Below are 22,338 nucleotides of genomic sequence, written 5' to 3'. Positions count from 1 at the left end.
AACCAACCAACCAACCAACCAACCAACCAACCAACCAACCAACCAACCAACCAACCAACCAACCAACCAACCAACCAACCAACCAACCAACCAACCAACCAACCAACCAACCAACCAACCAACCAACCAACCAACCAACCAACCAACCAACCAACCAACCAACCAACCAACCAACCAACCAACCAACCAACCAACCAACCAACCAACCAACTTCGATTCGAATCCATTCAAGAATCGATCTTTTTTGGAGAGAATCGCCATCTATAGCGAATGCTTTACGCAAAGTGTGATTAGGCGATGCGAACGGAAGTTGACGGCGGATGGCGCTAAAGAAGTTTTACACCAGTCGTGTGGTGTAAAGCACACTCGTTATTTTTTTTTGTATGCGAAAAATAATTTTTATTAAAATTAAGACTTGTCAATTTTGCAAAAAAAAAAATTACATTAAAGAAATTGGACGTCCGTACCTGCATTTGAACCTTAGACCGCCGTGACAGTTTGGAATCCCCTAGACCATATCTGCAGCAGTGATTTTCTAATTAAATTGCGTTTTACATTTTTATATAAATCTTATAACACTATTAAAAATGTAAAACGCAATTTAATTAGAAATAATAGTAATAAAATGAAAATCGAAACACTTATGAATATAAAACAACTCAATAATAATAACTGTAATAAAGTAACGATGCAAAACAATTATAGGGAACAAATCAAGGCGGCTTTTTACACAATAAATTTCTACACACAATTACAAAATATTCATTATATAAATTACAATAACATATACGCAACTTCTCCATTAAATTTTGTTCAATTATTTTACAAAAAAAACTAGACCAATTGACCCTGCTTCTACTTGGATAGTTAGATATGTACAATTACAAATAGTCAATCTCTCCTAGGTATAATATAAAAGTTGGTCTTCTAAATGCAGGGTCTTTAGGCACACGTCACGACGAATTTATAGTTGCAATGCAACGTCATAATGTTGATATCATGGCCGTCAACGACATGTTTCGTTAGCTTAGAGAGGGCGAGGAAGGACGCGCGCCTGCGGTTCCCGGCTACCGGCTGCGGCATACGCCGCGTCCGCGCGATGTGCGCTCGCGCGGTGGTGGCGTTGGCTTCTACATCAAGCGAGGCATCAATACGCGCGCATTGGCGCATCCTCCCTCCCCCCCTGTTGAGCAAATGTGGATATCAAGTACGTTTGGTGGCAAAAAAATAGTTATTGGCACTGCATATAGACCGCCTTGGCTCAATATTGACATATTTATTGACGCACTTACGGCCGCGCTTGGTAGCTTCTCCTGGAGTGACAACATAGTGCTACTAGGGGACTTCAAAATTAACATGTTGAATGCCACACATAATAGTACCATAAAACTAAATAATCTACTTATCTGCTTTAAACTTAACCAATGCGTTAATAGTCCTACCCATATGACGGAACACAGCGAAACTCTGATTGACGTAATATGCACGGATGCTAAAGTTAACTCAGTTCAAATAGACCATATAAATGCATTAAGCAGCCACGCATTTATCACATGCCAATTAAATATTAAAAAAAATAAAACTCAAATGGCGACAATTGTAAGGCGGGCTATAAACAACATAAGTGAAGAAGAATTTGATAAAGATCTTAAGTTAATTAACTGGAATCAAATTGAATCTATCGAAGATATAAATGAAATGGTCAACGTATTTAATACTACTCTTATCTCATTGTATGACATACATGCCCCTATGAGGAAAATAAATATTAAGCATCAAAAGTATCCCTGGATCACGTACAATATAAAATTAATGATGAGAAGTCGTGACGAGGCCTACCTACAAATGAGAAAAAATAGAAATGATATTCATAAAAAAAAGTTTTATATAACATTAAAAAAGTCAGTAAAAGAAGCCCTATACAGAGAAAAACAAGCCTATTATAATCATTATATCAACAAAAATCTCAAAAATCCCCGTGTAATGTGGAAACACATAAAAAATAATATTAAAATTAAAAACAAATATGATCTCCCAGAAAATCTTTTAAAAGATCCTAATAAAATAAATAACCATTTTTTAAATGTGCCCGGTAATCGTAATGTCTCTATTTCATATTTAAGCCATTTTGAATTTAATGTGTGCATAAACGATGTTTTTGATTTGACTGTAGTCTGCGAAACTGATATTTTAAAAGTAATTCGGTCAATCAAGTCAAATGCAACTGGCATAGATGGCATATCTTTGGACATGTTAGTTATGAGTCTACCTCAATCATTGCCCGTAATCACAGCTATGGTAAACAAGTCCATTACTTCTTGTGTCTTTCCAACAATTTGGCAACACGCACTAATAAAACCTATTCCGAAAATCTCGAATCCCGTATCGGAGAATGATTTAAGACCCATAAGTATTCTCCCGTGTGCATCTAAAATTTTGGAAAAAATTGTCGCAGCGCAGCTCTTGAAATATATTGAAAAAAATAATATACTCCCAGAGATGCAATCCGGGTTTAGAAAAAACCATAGCACGACGACCGCCTTAGCTCAGGTAGTAGATGATGTACTGAGTGCTCGTGACAACGGCCAGGGCACGTTATTGGTGCTACTAGATTTTTCCAAGGCATTTGACTGTATCAACATTACTCTCTTATTATCAAAATTACATTACTACGGTTTTAGTAACAATGCAATTAAGTGGTTTGATAGTTACTATAGATATCGGTCACAATCGGTCAAATTGAGTAATGATTCAAACATGAACATGACGTCCAGTTCTAAAAGTATCAAAGCTGGTGCACCTCAGGGCTCGAATCTTGCGCCGATCCTGTTTGCAATTTATAGTGCTGACGTGGTGAAAAATATACAGAATTGTAAATACCACCTATATGCGGACGATCTGCAAGTATATATACATTGCAACCCTCGTGATACTCATGAAGCGGTAAATAAAATTAACGAAGATCTAAATCGAATAGCTAAATGGTGTAGCATGAATTGCCTTGTGTTAAACGGAAACAAGTCCAAATTCTTAATACTAGGTTCTAAGGCTCAAATTAAGTATATGTCTGACCAAACACCTATTATTAAAATAAAAGATGAAAACGTCGAACGCGTTCATGAAGTACGTAATTTAGGATTACTCATGGACGAAAACCTTCAATTTCAAAATCATATTTTAAATACCAGTAGAAATTGTTTTTACAGGTTAAAGGTTCTATATCAAATACGAAATTATTTAACAGTTAACATACGTGAGAAACTCTGTGAGGCATTAATTTTATCAAAATTAAATTACATGGACGTGGTTTACGGTCCACGACTTTTGGCTCATACACGACAGCTAGTACAGCGCGTTCAAAACGCCTGTGCGCGATACTGTTACACTGTACCACCCCACACACATATCACACCATTCATTAACAATGCAAAAAACTAAAAATGGAATCACGCAGGAAGCTTCACCTTGCCACACTTCTTTTTGGTATTATAAACAATAAAATGCCTTCTTATCTTGTCCGAAAATTGGTATGGTCAGCTAATGAGAAGATGTACAATCCACGTCCTCGAAGGAATCCATTAGTTGTACCTCTTCATCGCACCCATTCCTTCCGAGGTAGCTTTAGGTACGCCGCATCCAAGTGTTGGAACGATGTCCCTCCACCTCTTCGTAGTCTACAAACAGTAAATATATTTAGAAATAAGTATAAATTATACTTACTAGAGCTTCAGGTGAACACCTAACAAGCTACGATATACTTATTCAATTTACTGTCACTCACCTGATCAATTATAGACTTTACACCAATAAATCGCTTCTTCACAACTTGGATGCGACTTAGATGAAAACGAAAATTCATATAGCTATATAAACACCACATTATTACAGGCAAACATTCCTAATATGATTTTAATAACAATTTATTTCATTCACAAGCACAGTTCAAATTGAGCAATACCAAAGACTCCCAGTGATATGAACAAAATGCGTCTACCCGCGATATAACAATCGAACTCAGCTGCTCACGTGTTTCCTCTCACTTCTCTTCGCTGTACGCATATCCGTGAGTCACTCTATGGGCTCACTGAAAATCAGCGCCGTGGTGCAACTCACCATGGCATCAATGCTGAGTGAGTGCCTTTTCCGTATGCAATGTATACATACAAGCATAGGGATATGCTGTAACTTACCTAAATAACTATTGTATTTTTATTCTGCTGTGTTGTTTTAGTATGTATCATGTTTTAGTTTTATATGTACCTATATCCCATTCTTTTGTAATTAACTTAAGTAACTTGTAATTTATATGTGTGTGTGTACAATGCATTACGTAATAAAGTTATTTCATTTCATTTCATTTTCTTTTGATAGCCTAGTGGTTAAGAAACTCGGCCTCTCGATCGAGGGGTCTGAGGTTCAAATCCCAGCACCTTTGATTGTTCAAAATTATGTGCGTATTAGAAATTAATTATCACTTGCTTAAACGGTAAAGGAAACCATCGTGAGGAAACCTGCATACCTAAGAGATTTATAAAAAAACTAGTGGTGCCCGCGGCTTCGCCCGCATTTTAAAGAAATAATATGACATATGTACATAAAACGAAAAATTTGTACCTGCATTGGAATGACAGTGGTGCCATCTGTCGAAAATTGGTGTTACCAACTCCCAAACCCTCGTGGGCTCTTGGACAACAACTTTGCTAAAGATCATTACTTGATCAAATGCATAGTTTTCGATTCTATAACTACTTACGAATTTAAAATTAATTAAAAAAAAACCTTTTCCCACGGACTAAATTGTGAATCTAAACCATTCTTAAGTCCCCTTGAACATACACAACAAATTTCATCAAAATTAGTCCAGTCGTTTAGGAGGAGTTCAGTGACATACACACGCACTTGGCCAATGCCTTATCCTTATGCCTTGGACTACAGCCTAATCTTCTCAGTCTGAGAGGAGACCCGTGCCCAGCAGTTGGACAATAATGGGTTGATGATGATGAATAGAAAATAACGAAATTGTCGAAGACACTTTAGTCACCACTGACGCGTTGCTGATAACTTATCAGCTTGACGCGATGCTGACGTCATAGTTCACGGTGACATCATACTTATTGTCACTTTTTAAAGTCAAATTCTTTTGATGGGTCGAAAAAAGGAGAAAGTGAATTGAAGTGCGCTTAATACGACTGGTTTCACTTTTATTTATATCCCACTATTGGGCAGTAGCCTCTTCCCACAATTGGAAATTATATCTTATTAGCGCTTACTTGAATCCTTGGAGTAGGGTTAGGAACTAATTAAAGAGCTGTAATTATAGATAACCGAACTATTTTTTAAAAACGCCCAGGTAGCAAGCGAGCATACAGTCCACCGGTCGGCCACAGATGCGCGACTACCCCTGAGAACTAAGGAATACATAGGAATAAGTATTTACCCCTTACCACACCTTTCAAACCACAATATAACAGCGCCTAACACTACAGTTGTACCAGAAATACATGTGACGATGGTGCCGCCGCTGTCGAACCACAGAGCGTTCTACAACCTTGTTACTACAGGGTACTGCAAATATATATATCTTTCTTGTATATAAAATTCTCGTGTCACAATGTTAGTTACCGTACGCCTCCGAAACGGCTTTACCGATTTTCACCAAATTTTATATGCATATTCAGTAGGTCTGAGAATCGGCTATATCTATTTTTCATACCCCTAAGTGATAAGGGTTGTTCACCCTTAACATTTTTTTCTTAATATTGCAATATAACGTTTGCCGGGTTAGCTAGCTACATATAATAGTTACAGTTACAGCTCGCTAATTACTCTTGTGTAGTTCGCGAACGAACTAGTTCGGAAGAGCGCTCCCAAGATGAACTACGCGAACTAGATCCCCGATTTCTCCCTCCATATTTGTTAGCTTCAACTGAACTAGTAGAAAAAAGGCGGTAACCGAAATAATGTCGTCATAGTTTATGAATATTTTATATGAATAGGCTTATCCTGTTTTTAGCGCTCAAACATTTTAATTCATGCATTCCTTAATCTTGTCACTTAATCTCCAAAATTAAAATCTACAAATCGATTCAAAAAAGGCAGATCGTTCGCTCTTTTAGTTCATCAGTTCTTCAGTTCCAACTGTTCGGTAAGCAGCTGGGAACAGATAAACTAAAAGAGCGAACTAGTTCGTTTAGGAGCCGCTAACTAGATTCAGCTAATGGGTACGAAGCTTTAAAGGCCCGCCTAAACAGAACGCGTATTTTAGCGCCGCGCTAGGCGTCAGCGCTAGAACAAAATCCTGACGCCGCGCTCTAGCGCCGAGTTGTGTTATACCACAGTATAAGGATATACAGTATTTTATCTTCATACAAACGCACGAAACGCAAGCCACGCCTACTCGCCTCGAGGTAAGTAAACACTCGGTACACGCAGTGTCGTGAATGTGCCACGGTGACGAGCGGGTTATGTGACGGTTTTGTAAGATATTTTGTTGTTTCAAGAATAATATGGCGAAGAAAAGTTATAGATTATATTGTGTTGTTTTTGGTTGCTTCAATTCGTCAATAACACATCCAGATATAACATTTTTTAAACTGCCTGGAAACTCCGAAAGGTAAGACAATTACAATGATTTTTATGTTAATACTAGATACTTAATCTACTAGGTACTACTACTACTAAATTAGATTAGTTTTTAATTAATACAATTTGATATTTTAAAAAAATACGTATGATTGTTGTAATTTTGGTTCAGTAGACAGGTGTCAGAGCTTGTTATTTGAGGTTATCCCTCTTCTGAATTAATAGAATAAAACTATTTCTTCGACCAATTTACAACTTTTATTATTCCCGCGCAAAATAAAACTCGAAACTGTTGATAAACGAAGGGCTTGCTTGCACAACGCACGCGTCGTATTTATTCGTCGTCGCGCGGCGCAACAAAGGCTGAGGGCGTGGCTTAGCGGCCTTTCGGCACCCGTTTGTTCGCGCGATATGCCGCCGAGGGACTATTCTGAATGAGGTAATATAAATATTAGAAAATGAGAATTGATCTTAATTTATTTAGATCAATATTTTATTATTGTTGTATTATTTTAAGATCGTCAAAAATAAGAAACTACCATTTGAAAGGTATTTTCTTGATAGGTCAACACCTTTGTTTACATTTTGGACACCCAATTATGAATCGGAGTATAGATTATAATTAGAGATGCGCCGAATATTCGTTTGGTATTCGGTTTTCGGCGTATTCGGCATCTTTTTTGGTATTTGTATTCGGCCGAATTATTCGGTTTTGGTGCCGAATATATTCGGTTCGAGTAGGTATGTCTACTTTCGTGTATACACGACACGGTACATAACTAAAACACAAAACTTCTTATGTAAGATTTATGTTATATTTTAAGTCAAAGAAATCCTATGATAATTTAATAACATAAAGCAATTAAACTTCAAATCAACATTTATTTTGAAACCTTAAAAGAACATATTTATTACTTACGAGCTGTGCCCCGCGGTTTCACCCGCGTTAAAAGTGTAAATACTCTGAAGTTTTCATGGGATTTAACTTTTTTGCGCTTATCCCTAATTCTTTTTCCAAAATTAATGTAGCCTATGTTACTGTCTATAACATCAGCTAATTGCCAGTGAAAGTCCCATCAAAATCAGTACAGCCATTTTAAAGATTAGCCGGAACAAACCAAATTTGAAATAATTTTTTTTTTTCGTTAAAAGTACCGTATGTACCGTATATTTTATATTTTCCTTTTATGTTATATGGTCTTAGTAAAATGTTGTTATTTTGACATTACAAACAGACACTTAAATTTAAATTATTTGTATAGATTCTAAAGTTAGTATAGTTAACATTTATTTTAAACCTCAAATCAGTATTTCTTTTTACAACTTAAATCAAAGTTTTAATGAACACAGGTAACTGGCAAATTGACAATAATGGACACTATAAAAGAAATATTAGAACCTGTTTACGCGGCAAAACAATGAATTGGTAAACCGAATCAATCGGCCGAATATCCAGTTCGGTGAAAGTTAAACCGAATAATATTCGGTATTCGGTTATTCGGTGAAACCACTATTCGGCGCATCTCTAATTAAAATTATTATTAAATATTGTATTAAATATTTAAACTAAATTTTGCATAATTTATGTTAATTTATAAGCTATCATGTCGAACATATTTCATATTTTATTGTTGTAACTGTCAAGTACCCAATTATAAGAATAGTTTTTATTACGTAATATATACATATTAAAAAACATAACATGCATTTTCATTCAACACTTTCTATATAATTAACTATAGCATTCATTTGTATAAATAAAAAAATACAACATTTACAATCAAAAAATTAAAAAGAAAGTCAAGTATGCAGATGTAATTAAAAAACTGTAGGCAGGCAGCCCTAACGCGTTACCGTGCCCAGCGCAACCGTAGGTATCTAATTCAAGGACAGGGCCGAGTTAAATTACTGTATATCCTTATACTGTGGTTATACTGAGTTACTACTGAGCGGTCACACAGAATGCGTACGCGTACGCTTGTCGCGGCGCTCGGCGTTCTTGTCGCCGGGCGTTGTATTTTTTTTACAGATTTGCGTACAAGCGTCATTGTATGGAAAAAATTATGCGCGTGCGTACGAGAACGCGCGTACACCTACGTGCTCTGTGTGACCGCTTACTAGTAACTCAGTACAATACAACTCAGCGGCGTCAGGATTTACTTCTAACACTAACGCCCTAGCGCTAGAATACGCGTTCTGTGTGGCCAGGCCTTAAAAGTTAGAAGACGTGGGTCGAGTGAGGTGAGGTATTGCGGGAGACGGGGAACGCAGTGATATAGGCGGGCGGCGGCCGCCGGCCTCACTGCAAAACCAACTGTCAGCACGTCTGCACGCTGCCACGCTCCGGGGAGTCGACTAAGCAGGTCAGTTATTAGCACTTCATTAGTTTAAAACTAAGTCGCATATCAGGTAGATTTGTTTCTTGTTTCATTTCAAATATTGCAAAGAAATTTAGTGATATTATTATTGTGTAGAATTTCTTTAATTTTCGTGATTTAATTATTAATTATATAGTTTTTTTTTTTATATGTTAGATAAGATATAGATAAAATTTAAAAAAATGGAATAGAAATACTAACATACCTCAAAATTTTATAAAAGATAATTACGTATTTTCCATACATTTCCAATCAGTTCATATACAGGCCGCTAGGGGCACTGCTTGGAAATGTATGAGCAAATACGCAAACAAATACAAAAGCAGTTATTTTTGTAAAAACGTTAAAACTCTTACTAAGGGTACTGGTTGCGTAGCGCGTTGAAGTCTTTTGAAGAACTAACCAAAAGCGCTACGAAACACGTAGAACCTTGTCGCGTAGCTTTATCCTTTATATCGCTAATTCTAAAATTTAAAAAATTGTAAGAAATGGGTATACGCATAAGCAGTGATAGCCTAATGGTTAAGAAACTCGGCCTCTCCTCTTCATGGCCTCGGCCATCGGGGGGTCCGAGGTTCAAATCCCTGGCACCTCTGATTTTTCAAAATTATGTGCCTATTAGAAATTAATTATCACTTGCTAAAACGGTGAAGGAAAACATCATGAGGAAACCTGCATACCTGAGAGATTTATTAAAAAAAATCTCAAAGGTATGTGAAGTCTACCAATACGCATTTGGCCAGCGCGGTGGACTGCCTAATCCTTATCATTATGAGATTCTCTCATTATGAGATTCATTCGATTCTCACACCTACTGAATATGCATATAAAATTTGGTGAAAATCGGTAAAGCCGTTTCAGAGTAGTACGGTAACTAACATTGTGACACGAGAATTTTATATATAAGATTACTTAAGCTGGGTGGCACATAATAGTTTTTAAAATTGTATTTTCCTCTGTAAGTGAATTGTTCATATTCTTATGAGAAATAAGTTTTTAACCATATTGTCCCACAGCTAGGCACGGGTCTCCTCTTAGAATGAGAAGGATCAGGCCATAGTCCACCGCGCTGGCCAAGTGCGTATTTATTTATAGACTTCACATACCTTTTAGATATTTATGTAATAAATCTCTCAGGTATGCGAGGTTTCCTCACGTTGTTTTCCTTTACCGTTTAAGCGAGTGATAATTAATTTATATTACGCACATAATTTTTGTGAGAGTCAGGAGCCTGAGATTTGAACCTCGGACTCTTCGAACTAGAGGCCGAGTTTCTTAACGACTAGGCTATCACTGCTTCCATTTAATTAATGACTTTAAATAAAGAATAAAAGTAAAAGTGCTCCCGTCTGCAATCAAATGGTCGTAAGGTTTTACCGTCGGCTATTTTTACATTATGGGACTTTTATATAATTTACTCTGACTTAAATTTAAGGTTCATGGTTCGTTGGTAGTTAGAAAATGCCAGCCCCCAAAAAAATATTTTTTAGGGTTCCGTACCTCAAGGGTCAAAACGGAACCCTATTACTAAGCCTCCGCCGTCTGTCCATCGGTCACAAGGCTCTATATTCTAAACCGTTTTAGATAGACATTTAATTTTTTTACAGAGTAGGTATAACGGTGTCTATAACTACAAATAACAAAAATAAAAATGTTTAAAATAAATGGCTTTCGTCATACAAGAAACTGTAATAGGTAAATAGTTCAATTTTTTTAATATATTTTCTTCAACGACTGCTATAATAAAAAACCCTCTGTGGTTCGACTGCGGCGGCACCACCGCCACACCGATTACTGCCTAATAACAGCAGTGTTAAGCACTGCTGTGCTCTGGTTTGAAGGGTGTAGTAAGGGAGACGTAGTTCTCCGAGGCGTTCCAGCTTAGTCGTCACGGGTAGCGGCACATCTGTGGCCGACCTTAGGTAGGAAATTAATCTTAAGTGGGGATGATTACAGACGTCCCTGGGCGGCAGTAGCCACTTACCATCAGATTAATGTAACTGCTAACATTCACTATTTAGCCCTTTCAGATCATGAAACTGGACAAACCATAACTTTTAAAACAAAATGGGATACAAGTCACACTCAATGGTATGAAACAGTACGAAATTATAGCCAGGAGTACGTACTTAAATTTTGTAGTTGTATTTTCAGAAATTTATGACGTAGAAACATTAAACGAAAAATTTAATAAATTTCATGAACTTTTTCAGCTTTTTTATAACCTATGTTTTCCATTTATTCTTATAAAAAAATCAAATAGGTGCAAAAATATTAATTGGATAACAAAAGGAATTAGAAAAGCATCTATTCGCAAGAGGATTCTTTACTTAACATATAAACACACTAACAGTAACAAAAAAATAAATGCTACTAATTACAAATGTTACAGTTATTTACTGAAAAAATGTATTTATTTAGCCAAAAAAATAGGCCATAAGCAGTATATACAAAATTGTAAAAACAAATGTAAAGCAACGTGGAATATAATTAATAATGATTTCGGTAATACTGACAATTCAATACAATTCATGCAGAACATTATTAATAATAATATAAATTATACTAATCCAATTGACATTTGTGAACAATTCAACGAATATTTTATTAATTTGAGTACTAGTAATAAATTGACAATTTGTAATAATAAAGTAACATTCAATTCTGCTAAAACAATATCACAATATCAATACCACAATACAAATAATACTTCTAATTCTTTATTCTTAACACCAGTGGATGATAAAGAACTTATATTTACAATTAAATCGCTTAATAATACGAATTCTGTTGGACATGATGGAATAAGTACAAAAATTATTAAACAATGTGCAGATACCTTAAGTAAACCATTGTGCCACATTATTAACTGTTCATTTGAACAGGGTGACTTTCCTGATATATTAATACTTTCAGTTATCAAACCTTTGTATAAAAAGAAAGATCCGAGAGACATAGCCAATTATAGACCGATTGCTCTTATACCAGTTTTGTCAAAAATTTTTGAAAAGGTCATACTTAAGCGATTGTATGTCTATGCCCTAAGTAACAACATAATTAGAGACGAACAGTTTGGTTTTCTGAAAGAAAGGTCTACTACTTTGGCTGGATTCAATCTAGTAAAAGAAATATCACAATCACTAAATGATAAAGCTCACGTTGCGTGTATATTCCTAGATATGACTAGAGCTTTTGATTTCGTTCAGCATGATTTACTAATTAATAAACTAGAAAAATACGGAATACGTGGCCAACCTTTAGAATTGATAAAAAAGTACCTCTTCAATAGGAGACAATATACGGAGATCGCAAAAGTCACTAAAGGCAAAAAATACACATATAAATCAACTAGCAAATGCAACAAATTTGGTGTACCACAGGGAAGCATATTAGGACCTTTTTTATTCTTATTATACATAAATGATTTACCAAATGTTACTAACTACAAATCAATCCTTTATGCTGATGATATAACTATAATAGTAAAGTGTGATAGCCCAGAAACGCTAGAGAAAGAAGTACATAGAACATTGACTGGCGTGTTAACATGGTTGGAGGCGAATAACTTGCAAATAAATATCGCTAAAACAAAAATTGTACATTTTAAATCGGGGCGACGTCAAAGTTTTCCTCCACAGAATATAATATTTAACCAACAAAAAATAGACACAGTCTCGAACATTACATATCTAGGGTTTGTAATTGATATGAATTTAAACTGGAAAGATCATATACAATCATTGTGTAGTAAACTTTCTAGATTCATATATGCCATCAGGCGCTTAAGTTTAACAGTGTCGCAGAGAACAGCTCTTTGCGCATATTACGGATATATGTCATCGGTGTTATCTTATGGTCTTCTGTTGTGGGGTAATTCTGTCGATGCGATTAAAGCTTTTAAAATTCAAAAGAAAGCAATAAGAGCGATTTGTGGCGTAGGACCGCTGGACACTTGTCGGCCTTTATTTAAACAGCTCAAAGTACTACCACTGCCCTGCATGTATATTAAAGCAGTGTGTATATTTGTAAAAGAGCATCCAGAATATTTCCATTTGGACACTGAGATGAAGTCTCAGAGATTGCGCCGCAATGCAAATAAACATAAATTATATATACCTAGCTGTCGATTACAGACGCTCAAAAGAAATGCACATCATTCGATTATTCAAATCTTTAATAAAATACCTGACCATTTAAAAGATCTGCCTATTAATGTTTTTAAAAAGCGTTTAAATGAATGGCTTCTTCTTAATAATTTTTACAGCCTTAAAGAATTTTTTGACAATTTATGAATGTATTACTAGATATTATATTAATTAATTGCATGACTAATAATGTTGGATATTTATATAAAAAATAATAATTGTGATGTGTGTATTAATGTGACAATTTGTTATTTAATATTATAAATAATATTGGAAATATTTTTGGTCTGACTGTATATTTGCACGCCTTAAAGGTAAAATAAGAGGAAATAATACTTTGTGTTAACATCCATTGTACCTTATTTAGCAAATAAAGATTATGATTATGATTATGATGGAGCGTGTGCTCGTCTGCTCCTCCTATATTATAAAAAAAAAATGTTTTGAATCTCAGTTTTTGTGTATTCGTCTTTGTGTGTGCGTGTGTCCATGACGCTCCACGACACAGGGAAAGCTGGTCTGGAGCTGTGAGTGTTAATAGCGTTATGTTTAATATTTCTCCGTCATCATCCCATTACTGTCCCACTGCTGGGCACGTGTCTCCTCTCAGAATGAGAAGGGTTAGGCCGTGATCCATCGCGCTGGCCAAGTGCGTATTGGTAGACTTCACATATTGCTTTGTAAAGATGTCTCAGGTATTCGTTTCCTCGCATTTTCCTTCACCGTTAAAGAAAGTGATAATTAATTTGTAATTCGCTCATAATTTCGAAAAATCAGAAGTGCGTGCCCGGGTATTCAACCTCAGACCTCGATCGAAAGGAAGAGTTCCAACCACTAGGCTATCTGACGTTTTTGTGCGATCTTTCCAGTTCCCCAGAGGAAGATCATTTGGTTATAAATAAGCCCACAGAATATCGAAACAAATTCTTATTACGTCGTGCTCTCAATAAGTTAGCTCTAATTAATTATGTTAAAATTACAAATATTCAATAGCAAAGGCTATTTATTCTCAACAAAACAGATATTTTACTCGACAGAAGGTCAACACGTCATCTCTGTGGAATATGCTAATGCTGCTTATCCAGAAGTTAGGAAAAATTCGCTCGGAGTTATGATATTAATACAATTATTAATTAATTATGAGTTTTTGTGGACTTGGTGTTCGGATTATATGCTAATGGGAGCCGCGGGGTGTGTGGGATCGTCCCTTATTTTTATTTAGATATGCTAATTTGTTTTCGATCTGAGGTCGGTCTGAAGTAATGCGGTGCGCAGAAAATACACGTTCGACAAAGTAGAAGATTTATGTAAATTATTAATACTAGCTTCCACCCGCGGCTTCACTTGCGATCAGAGTTTATTTATTTACATGCCCACAGCAATACACACAATACATTATATGGTACGGAACTTTCATAATAATAAGGTTTGTATGAGTGCCAATTATAGGCATGAATAACGTTTATATAAGTTTACATAAGTAATTTATATGGAACAACTCAAAGGGTTAATAATAATAATAATAATAATAAAATCTTTATTTCATAAAAATAACACAATTTAGTACACAATGTTATTAGGTGCAGGGTAACATTATAGTAAGATTGGACATAACATTTATCTTCAGTTGCCTAAACTGGGCGTGAACCTGTAATATAGGCAACCGATCTCTCCCGGTGTGAGTCTAGGATACTATAATAGACTAAGGAACTCTATGTACAAAGTTACAGAAACAGTGCAAGTAATCTTAAACATAATGGCAATATATAGTGTAAGGTTCTTTTGTTGTATAATATTAGTGAATTAGTATTTTTATGTGTGAATGTATGTGTGCGTACCTGTGTGTGTGTGCGTGTGTGTGTGTGTGCGTGTGTGTGTGTGCGCGTGTGCGTGTGTGTGTGTGTGTGTCTGCGCGCGAGTGTGTGTGTGTGTGTGCGTGCGTTTGTGTGTTTATTGTGTGTGAGATGTGCTTACGCAGTGAGATGAAGTGAGGATGTAAGGTAAGTAAACAAATTATACGTGTCATTTTAAAACTGAGAGAAGATTTTCGGTGTCATCATAAGTAAAGTTATAAAGAATTTTGGTGATTTCTTTCTTAAGGCCAAATAGATTTAAGTTATTGATTTTACTGATTTTGGAAAGTTTGTTATAGATAAGACTACCTAGAAAATGAGGAAACCTCTTAGCAAATGTTGTTTTGACTTTATTAATTTCGAATACTCTGTCTTCCCTCCGCTTAGTTAACTTAGGCACGTCAAGAGAATTAATAGGAACGAACTTATGCTGATTTAGAATTAATTTAAGTATAAAAAGTTTTCTTACAGATAGTACTCCGCATTCTTCGTACAATGATGTTGTAGGATACCTGAATGGTAAGAAGTTGCTTACTTTAAGTATAGTACGTTGAGCTCGTTCTAGTGGCAATAAATTCGTTTTTGCAGCTCCACCCCAAGTATCGATACAGTTACCACAATAATTTGTTAATATTGTTCTTAAGCTCATCAGGATACAAAATAAAAGGATCCTGGATTAAGTTTTCGGGGTAAAAGGTATTCTATATCCTTTTCTGAACCCCAGACAATGTGTGTACAAAATTTCTTGATAAACGGTTACGTAGTTAAGGTATGAAAGTATAAGAAACAAATTGACATTCACATTTATCAACTACAGTACCCTTACCATGAGTTTTTATGTTTTGACAAATTTGACTATTTTGGTATTTGATTACGTATTTGCCAATACAAATTCCAATCAGCGCCCCTAGCGGATTGTATCAGAATTATCGTGTCAGTAACGTAACATTAAATGTCTAAATTGATGAAATGGCGCTTTAGGTTTTCTCTCTCTCTTTTTTGCGGACATGTGAGGTAGACAAGCAGACTTGAGCACTTACTTATTGTTACGTTTACTCAGTCTACTGAAGCAAACGGAACAGAATAATGGATTGAGTAAACGTAACGTAAAATAATGTGATGGTTTGAAAACTGATGGTAAGGGTATAGTTTATTATCATTATATTCGTCTCAAATACCCAAGTGTCCTTAGATGGGTGTTAGAAAAAAAAACAAACTGGCGGATTTTTGGGGCGAAATAGAAACACATTGAAAAAAAACAACCTTACCGAACCTATCGAGTAGGGTATCAAATGAAAAGGAATTAAACGGAGATGAGAAAAATATGTTTGTATGTATATAAAATAGCGAGGTGACGTACAACCGAAACCGCGGAACTTTTGAGTGCTGAAATTTTACATATCGATACATTTTGATAGTTGAACGAAATCCAAATAAATAAAAAAAACATTGTGACAAAAAGTGGAGCTGGCTGATTTGCGAATTAAGGTATCGAATATAAGTTCTTTATGTAGCGTAAATGAGCACTAGACTCATCTTTTGATTTTGAAGCCTATTAAGAACCTATTAAGAAACTATTAAGATACCTATTAAGAAACATTGGCTTTCTGGATAACTATAATAAAAAAGCCTATTTCACCGTTTTAGGAAATTATACTTCGGCCTTTTTAGTGCAGTCGGCTTTTTGATTATTTAATTAAATTACTTGTTTTAATTTGTATTTTACATTCGTTATGCTAACATAGTTTCTAAGTGACTAACATTTAACAACAGCAAACGTTGTGCCATATAAATAAAAAAATGTTAAGGGTGAACAACCCTTATCATTTAGGGGTATGAAAACTAAATAGTAGCCGATTCTCAGACCTACTGAATATGCATATAAAATTTGGTGAAAATCGGTAAAGCCGTTTCGGAGGAGTACGGTAACTAACATTGTGACACGAGAATTTATATACAGGGTGAATTTTTCAAATAGGCCTTCAGGGCGAAATTCGAAACTATAAGGATTAGCGAAAAATGCTGAAAGGAGTTACGAGGCCGATTTTGATAAAAACTAAAACTGCATTATTACTTTTTTAAAATATCTTTTTCCCTAGCCGGGAATCGAACGAGTTCAGTTTGAAAAAAAAATACACCCTCTATATTATTCCACTTTTTGATAGTGTCGCTTATAAGGATCGAATTCTGGGAAGTAATGTTATGTGGCAAATTTAAGGAAAAGGATTTTTTAAAGAAAATACATACTTTTCTTATAGTTATAGTTCTTATAGTTTCGGATTTGGCCCTGAAGGCCCGTTTGAAAAATTCACCCTGTATAAGATAAATGTTGGTTTGGTGCAGTGCGATCGCGTGTGTGAGTAAAGATCGGAGCTGTGGTGGTCGGCGGCGGTGGTCGGCGTCGTGCGGCATGTGGCGGGGAGCCTGCCTGCTGGCGCTGCTCTGCGCCGCGCTCGCCGTCAGCGCGGTCAAGAGAGCCGAGAGTAAGTCGTAGAGAATTTGAGAATTGGAACCCTTCGACTCCAGCGGCACGCCCGCCACACCTTTCTGCCTCGTAAAAGCAGCGTTAAGGGAGACATACTTTTCCGAGGCGTTCTAACTTAGTCCTCAGGGATAGCAACACGATCACAGATGGGGATCTTATCTCATCTGGGGTTGATTACAGATAGCCATGAGTAACTCACTATCTTTAATATGAGTTTTTACGTTTTTACAAAAATGACTGTTTTTGTATTTCTTTACGTATTTACGTTTGGGCAACACGTAAACAAATACAAAAACAATCATTTTTGTAAAAACGTAAAAACTCATACTAAAGGTACAGTTTGCCATAGTTACCAAGAGCTTAGACTCCTACCTAAATAAAAAAATATATACAGGGTGAATTTTTAAAACGGGCCTTCAGGGCCAAATCCGAAACTATAAGGATTAGCGAAAAATGCTGAGAGGAGTTACAAGGCCGATTTTGATAAAAACTAAAACTGCATCATTAGTTTTTTTAAATATTTTTTTCCTTAGCCGGGAATCGAACGAGTTCATTTTGAAAAAAATGACACCTCTATATTATTCCACTATCTGATAGTGTCGCTTATAAGGATCAAATTCTGGGAAGTAATATTATGTGACAAATTAAAGGAAAAGGAAAATTTTGAAGAAAATACGTACTTTTCCATACATTGGCATACTAATCCTTAAGGCTTATACATAACAAATGATTTATGTATAATTCTTTAGAAACATACATAAGTCATACCATTGAAGAATTTGTTGGTTAATCAACTAATTATTCGATGTTATGACTATGACATACGGCTTAGTATGAGAAATGAGTTTGGCAAATAAGTTACCGCCGTTTTTAGGATTTATTTTTTAATGAAAATACATAACTGATTAAATAGTAAATTCTTATTGTTTGTTGTTTACAACTTCGTTTTAACGTTAAATATGATTTTCTATATCTCTTTTTTTAGTAATCACTCGGATTTGACTCTAAAAAGTAATTCTCGCAAATTGTCAACTTTACATCTGTATTAAACGAAACTCCGCCCATAGCTAAGTCGGACATAAAAATATAAATTATTGGGAAACAAAACGTCAATTTCGAATTCTAACAAACATTGAGCCAAAAAAATGTTAATACACGAAATATTTAAATTGATGAATGGCGGGAACTTAACTGCCAAATTAATATGAGAAAATATGTATTTTCTTAAAATTGAGGCTTTTTCTTTAGTTTGTCATTTATCATTACTTTCCAGATTTTGATCCTTATAAGCAACACTATCAGATAGTGGAATAATATAGAGGTGTCATTTTTTTTCAAAATGAACTCGTTTGATTCCCGGCTAGGGAAAAAGTTATTTTAAAAAAGTAATGACGCAGTTTTACTTTTTATCAAAATCGGCCTCGTAACTCCTTTCAGCATTTTTCGCTAATCCTTATAGTTTCGGATTTGGCCCTGAAGGCCTGTTTTAAAAATTCACCTGTATATATGTGAACTTTGATAAGTAAAATATAAAGATACTTCACCGCCTTAAAATTGAATGAAGCTATTTTAAGCGATCATTTATTGTTTGAATACTTGACAAATAAAGAATATTTTTAGAGAAAATTTACGTATTAATAACGAATACTACGTAATTCACATTATAAATAAATAGGTATTTAAAAAAAAGCGTGGGGTGCGTTTTACTGCGGTTCATAACTATTATATCATAGATAATTGCAAAAGAATGATTGTAACATTTAAAATATCAAGCAGCCCACGCTTTTTACTCTGGATTGAATTATTATTTGGTAATTTAAATTTTATTATAATTTTATTTTGAGGCGATTCATTATGATTGATTGATTTATTTTCTAGTTTTAGTTCGATTAGTAATAAAAGCGTACTTTTATAGTTTTTATGTAAACTATTATATTTAAAAGATTTTTTGTATTGTTTCATAGTGTCTCCAGTTCCGTTCGTGCTGGGCTCGCGGTACGGGCGGTCGCCGAGCCGCTTCATCACGCCGCGAGACGACAGGTCAGAAATGTAAGTCCATATTAATACATATACAGACAGTCCTCGTACTTACAGCATGTTAGGTTCTCGAAATATGCGGCGTAAATCAAAACGACGTGAGTCGAGACATATTTATTCATATGTTTAAATGTAAAAAGGGATAAGGATCCACACAGACTCAAAATAAAAAAATAATTGTATTTATAACAAAGGATATACATACTTTATTAGAAAAATTAAGTTAATTCGTAATTTGAAATAAAATTTGAAATTTGAAATAAATATATTTGCGCTAATAGTGGCTACAATAAGATATTCACAATAGTTACTAGGAATGCAGTGTTTTTTTTTCAAAATTAACTCATCCGATTCCCGGCTAGTGCAAAAGATATTTTAAAAAATAAATGATGCAGTTGTAGTTTATATCAAAATCGGCCTCGTAACTCCTTCCAGTATTTTTCGCTTATCCTTATTAATATAAATATATTCAAATTATTTAATTATAGTATTATTTAAATTAATTATTTTATGTTATTTTCATGATGTGTTATTTTTTTTATAATAATATTATTTATATAGTCCCTGGCTGTATACGTTACATGATTGTAAGCATTAGTATAAAAAAGAAAAAGAACGCTCTTGACGTTAGAGTTGTATTTTGCGCGGGAATAATAAGATTTGTAAATTGGATCAAGAAATAGTTTTATTTTAATATTATAGATTCGAATTTAGCCCTGAAGGCTCATTTGAAAAATTTGCCCTGTATACACATACAAAAATATAAACTCATACTCGTACAACCCATCCCTGTAGCATTAAGGATAAGCTACAATAGTATATAATACAATATTAGTTATTTAAGAAATGTGTAGGAACTAAATTAAATGTGTAGGAACTAAATAATGATATAAGGTACGTAATCAGAAGGTTCTTCCTGGGGTCGAGGTACGGCAAGCGGTCGGAGGCGGCGGGCGGCGGCGCGCCCTGCGACTGCACGCGCTACGGCCTGCCCAGACCCTTCTATGACAGGTTTGTAGTCATGTAGTCAACTAGACGAAGTGATAGCCTAGTGGTTAACAAACTTGGCCTCTCGATCGAGGGGTCCGAGGTTCAATTCCCAGACACCTCTGATTTTTCAAAGTTATGTGCGTATTTCAAAGTACTTGCTTAACGGTGAAGAAAAACATCGTGATGAGGGTTTTGCGCAAAAAGTAAAAACCATTAGATTTCCAAAGTTTCTACAGCACTTTTAAACGCGGGTGAAACCGCGGGGCGCAGCTCGTTCATGAGTATAAAAAGAATACTAATTAAATTTAAGAAAATATTCCAAAATCTCGAATCTGAAATTTTGAAACATCATGTTACTTATTATTTGAGACATTCAAAATACTCCGTTAAAAATCTGAATTTCATCATAACGCCATGTATACAAAGTAAAAAATATTAGTTCTATTTAAGAATCATTCATCTGACTTAACGTACAAAAATAAGTATTTTTAAAAGGAAAACGGAATTTGGTATACAAAATTTTATTCATTTTTGCATACTTACATTCATACATACTTACATGCATTTTATATAAGTGTTTGTTCGCAGAAAACTGAATGAAGAACGGGTCCCCATCGAAGACTGAGCCACACGCCGTACGAAGATTTACTACACATCACTTCACTGCACCAAAACTTCAAACCACTGCTACCATGTCAAAATACTTAATTATGATCAAAGTACATTATACAGGCAGTCCTCCTTACGGCATGTTAGGTTCTCGAAATACGCGACGTAAATCGAAACGACGTAGTTCTGGACATATTTCTTCGTATTATGTTAATTAAAAATCAAGGGTTAGGATCTACACGGACACAAGATAAAAAACTGTATTTAGAACAAGGAATATATATACATACTTTATTATAAAAAAATTTAATATAATTATATAGATCTCGCGACAAGTGAGTTCTCCTATGCCGTAAATCGAAACAATTGACGTATGCTTGAGAAATAGTGTCAAAACATTATTCGACGTAACTCGAAACGACGTAAATCGACAACTTACGAGTAAGTCAAGGACTGCCTGTAGTTCTAGCTTAGTCCTTTATATGACTTTTGACGTTAAAATTATCAAAGAAAATCGCCTAATGTCTGTATTACCGTAAAAATATCAAGTTTGTCCACGTACCTACTATGAATATCTATTTATTTATAACAAAATAACTCTAGAAGGTGACGTTATTACGACAGTAAAGACGACCTTTCTCGCATTTCTAAAAATAGCATTTAAGTCTGTAAAGATCTTTATATTCTGTTACTTAAAGGAAATTTCTTTAACAGAATTAATATTCGAGAAAGTGTCGTGGCGTGTGCATCGAACTAAAGGCTGGGGGTTCGATGTACACGTTTACAAGAATTTGGTTCGCGCACTACATTCTTAACATTACTACATGGCACACCCTAGGGGAGGCCTATGTCCAGCAGTGGAACGATAAAGGCTGAAGTGATGATGATGATGATGACTACATTCTTAATTCCGATTTTTTTTTAAATATTTCAAAGTTGACCCTATTCCTGCTTGATACATTCAGTGTTACGCTGCTTTGTTCTGGCGTGATAAGGGCATTATCCGAGGCGTTCCAACTCAGTCCTCAAGTAGGTCAACATTGCCAACCTCAGATAGGACTCTATCTTATCTGGGATAGATACAGATATCCATAGGCCGCAGTACCCACTTACCATCAGGTGGACTGCGTGCTCGTTCTCTACTTATATTGTAAAATACAAAATCTTTTGCAAACGTTTTATGGTTTATTTGAATGTAGTGCAAGTGCCAAGTTCTCATAATTAGTGATAGAATAAATGTAAATTATTTAATTGTTAAT

At 35.1% G+C, this 22,338-nt stretch overlaps 1 protein-coding gene across 1 annotated transcript; it reads left to right on the top strand.

Annotated features, from left to right (window-relative positions):
• Positions 1–8,817: 8,817 nt before the first annotated feature.
• On the top strand, positions 8,818–21,475 carry LOC140748773 (uncharacterized). Its single transcript, XM_073081641.1, has 5 exons — positions 8,818–8,945; positions 17,302–17,441; positions 19,408–19,492; positions 20,387–20,491; positions 21,059–21,475. Exons 2-5 carry the CDS (start codon positions 17,369–17,371, stop codon positions 21,093–21,095), a joined length of 300 nt encoding a protein of 99 aa, XP_072937742.1. The 5' UTR covers positions 8,818–8,945; positions 17,302–17,368; the 3' UTR covers positions 21,096–21,475.
• Positions 21,476–22,338: the final 863 nt, after the last annotated feature.

Source organism: Epargyreus clarus, unplaced genomic scaffold (genome assembly GCF_041222505.1).
Source record: "Epargyreus clarus isolate Ecla_fem2 unplaced genomic scaffold, WU_Ecla_fem_2.2 ptg000016l, whole genome shotgun sequence".
Lineage (NCBI taxonomy): Eukaryota > Metazoa > Arthropoda > Insecta > Lepidoptera > Hesperiidae > Epargyreus > Epargyreus clarus.
This window is presented reverse-complemented; position numbering and strand designations above follow the sequence as displayed.

Coding starts and splice junctions, on each gene's coding strand:
- LOC140748773 (XM_073081641.1), top strand. CDS start 17,369: ATGTGGCGGGGAGCCTGCCTGCTGGCGCTGCTCTGCGCCGCGCTCGCC. Junction 17,442..19,407: donor CGCGGTCAAGAGAGCCGAGA/GTAAGTCGTAGA, acceptor ATTGTTTCATAG/TGTCTCCAGTTCCGTTCGTG. Junction 19,493..20,386: donor CGAGACGACAGGTCAGAAAT/GTAAGTCCATAT, acceptor GTACGTAATCAG/AAGGTTCTTCCTGGGGTCGA.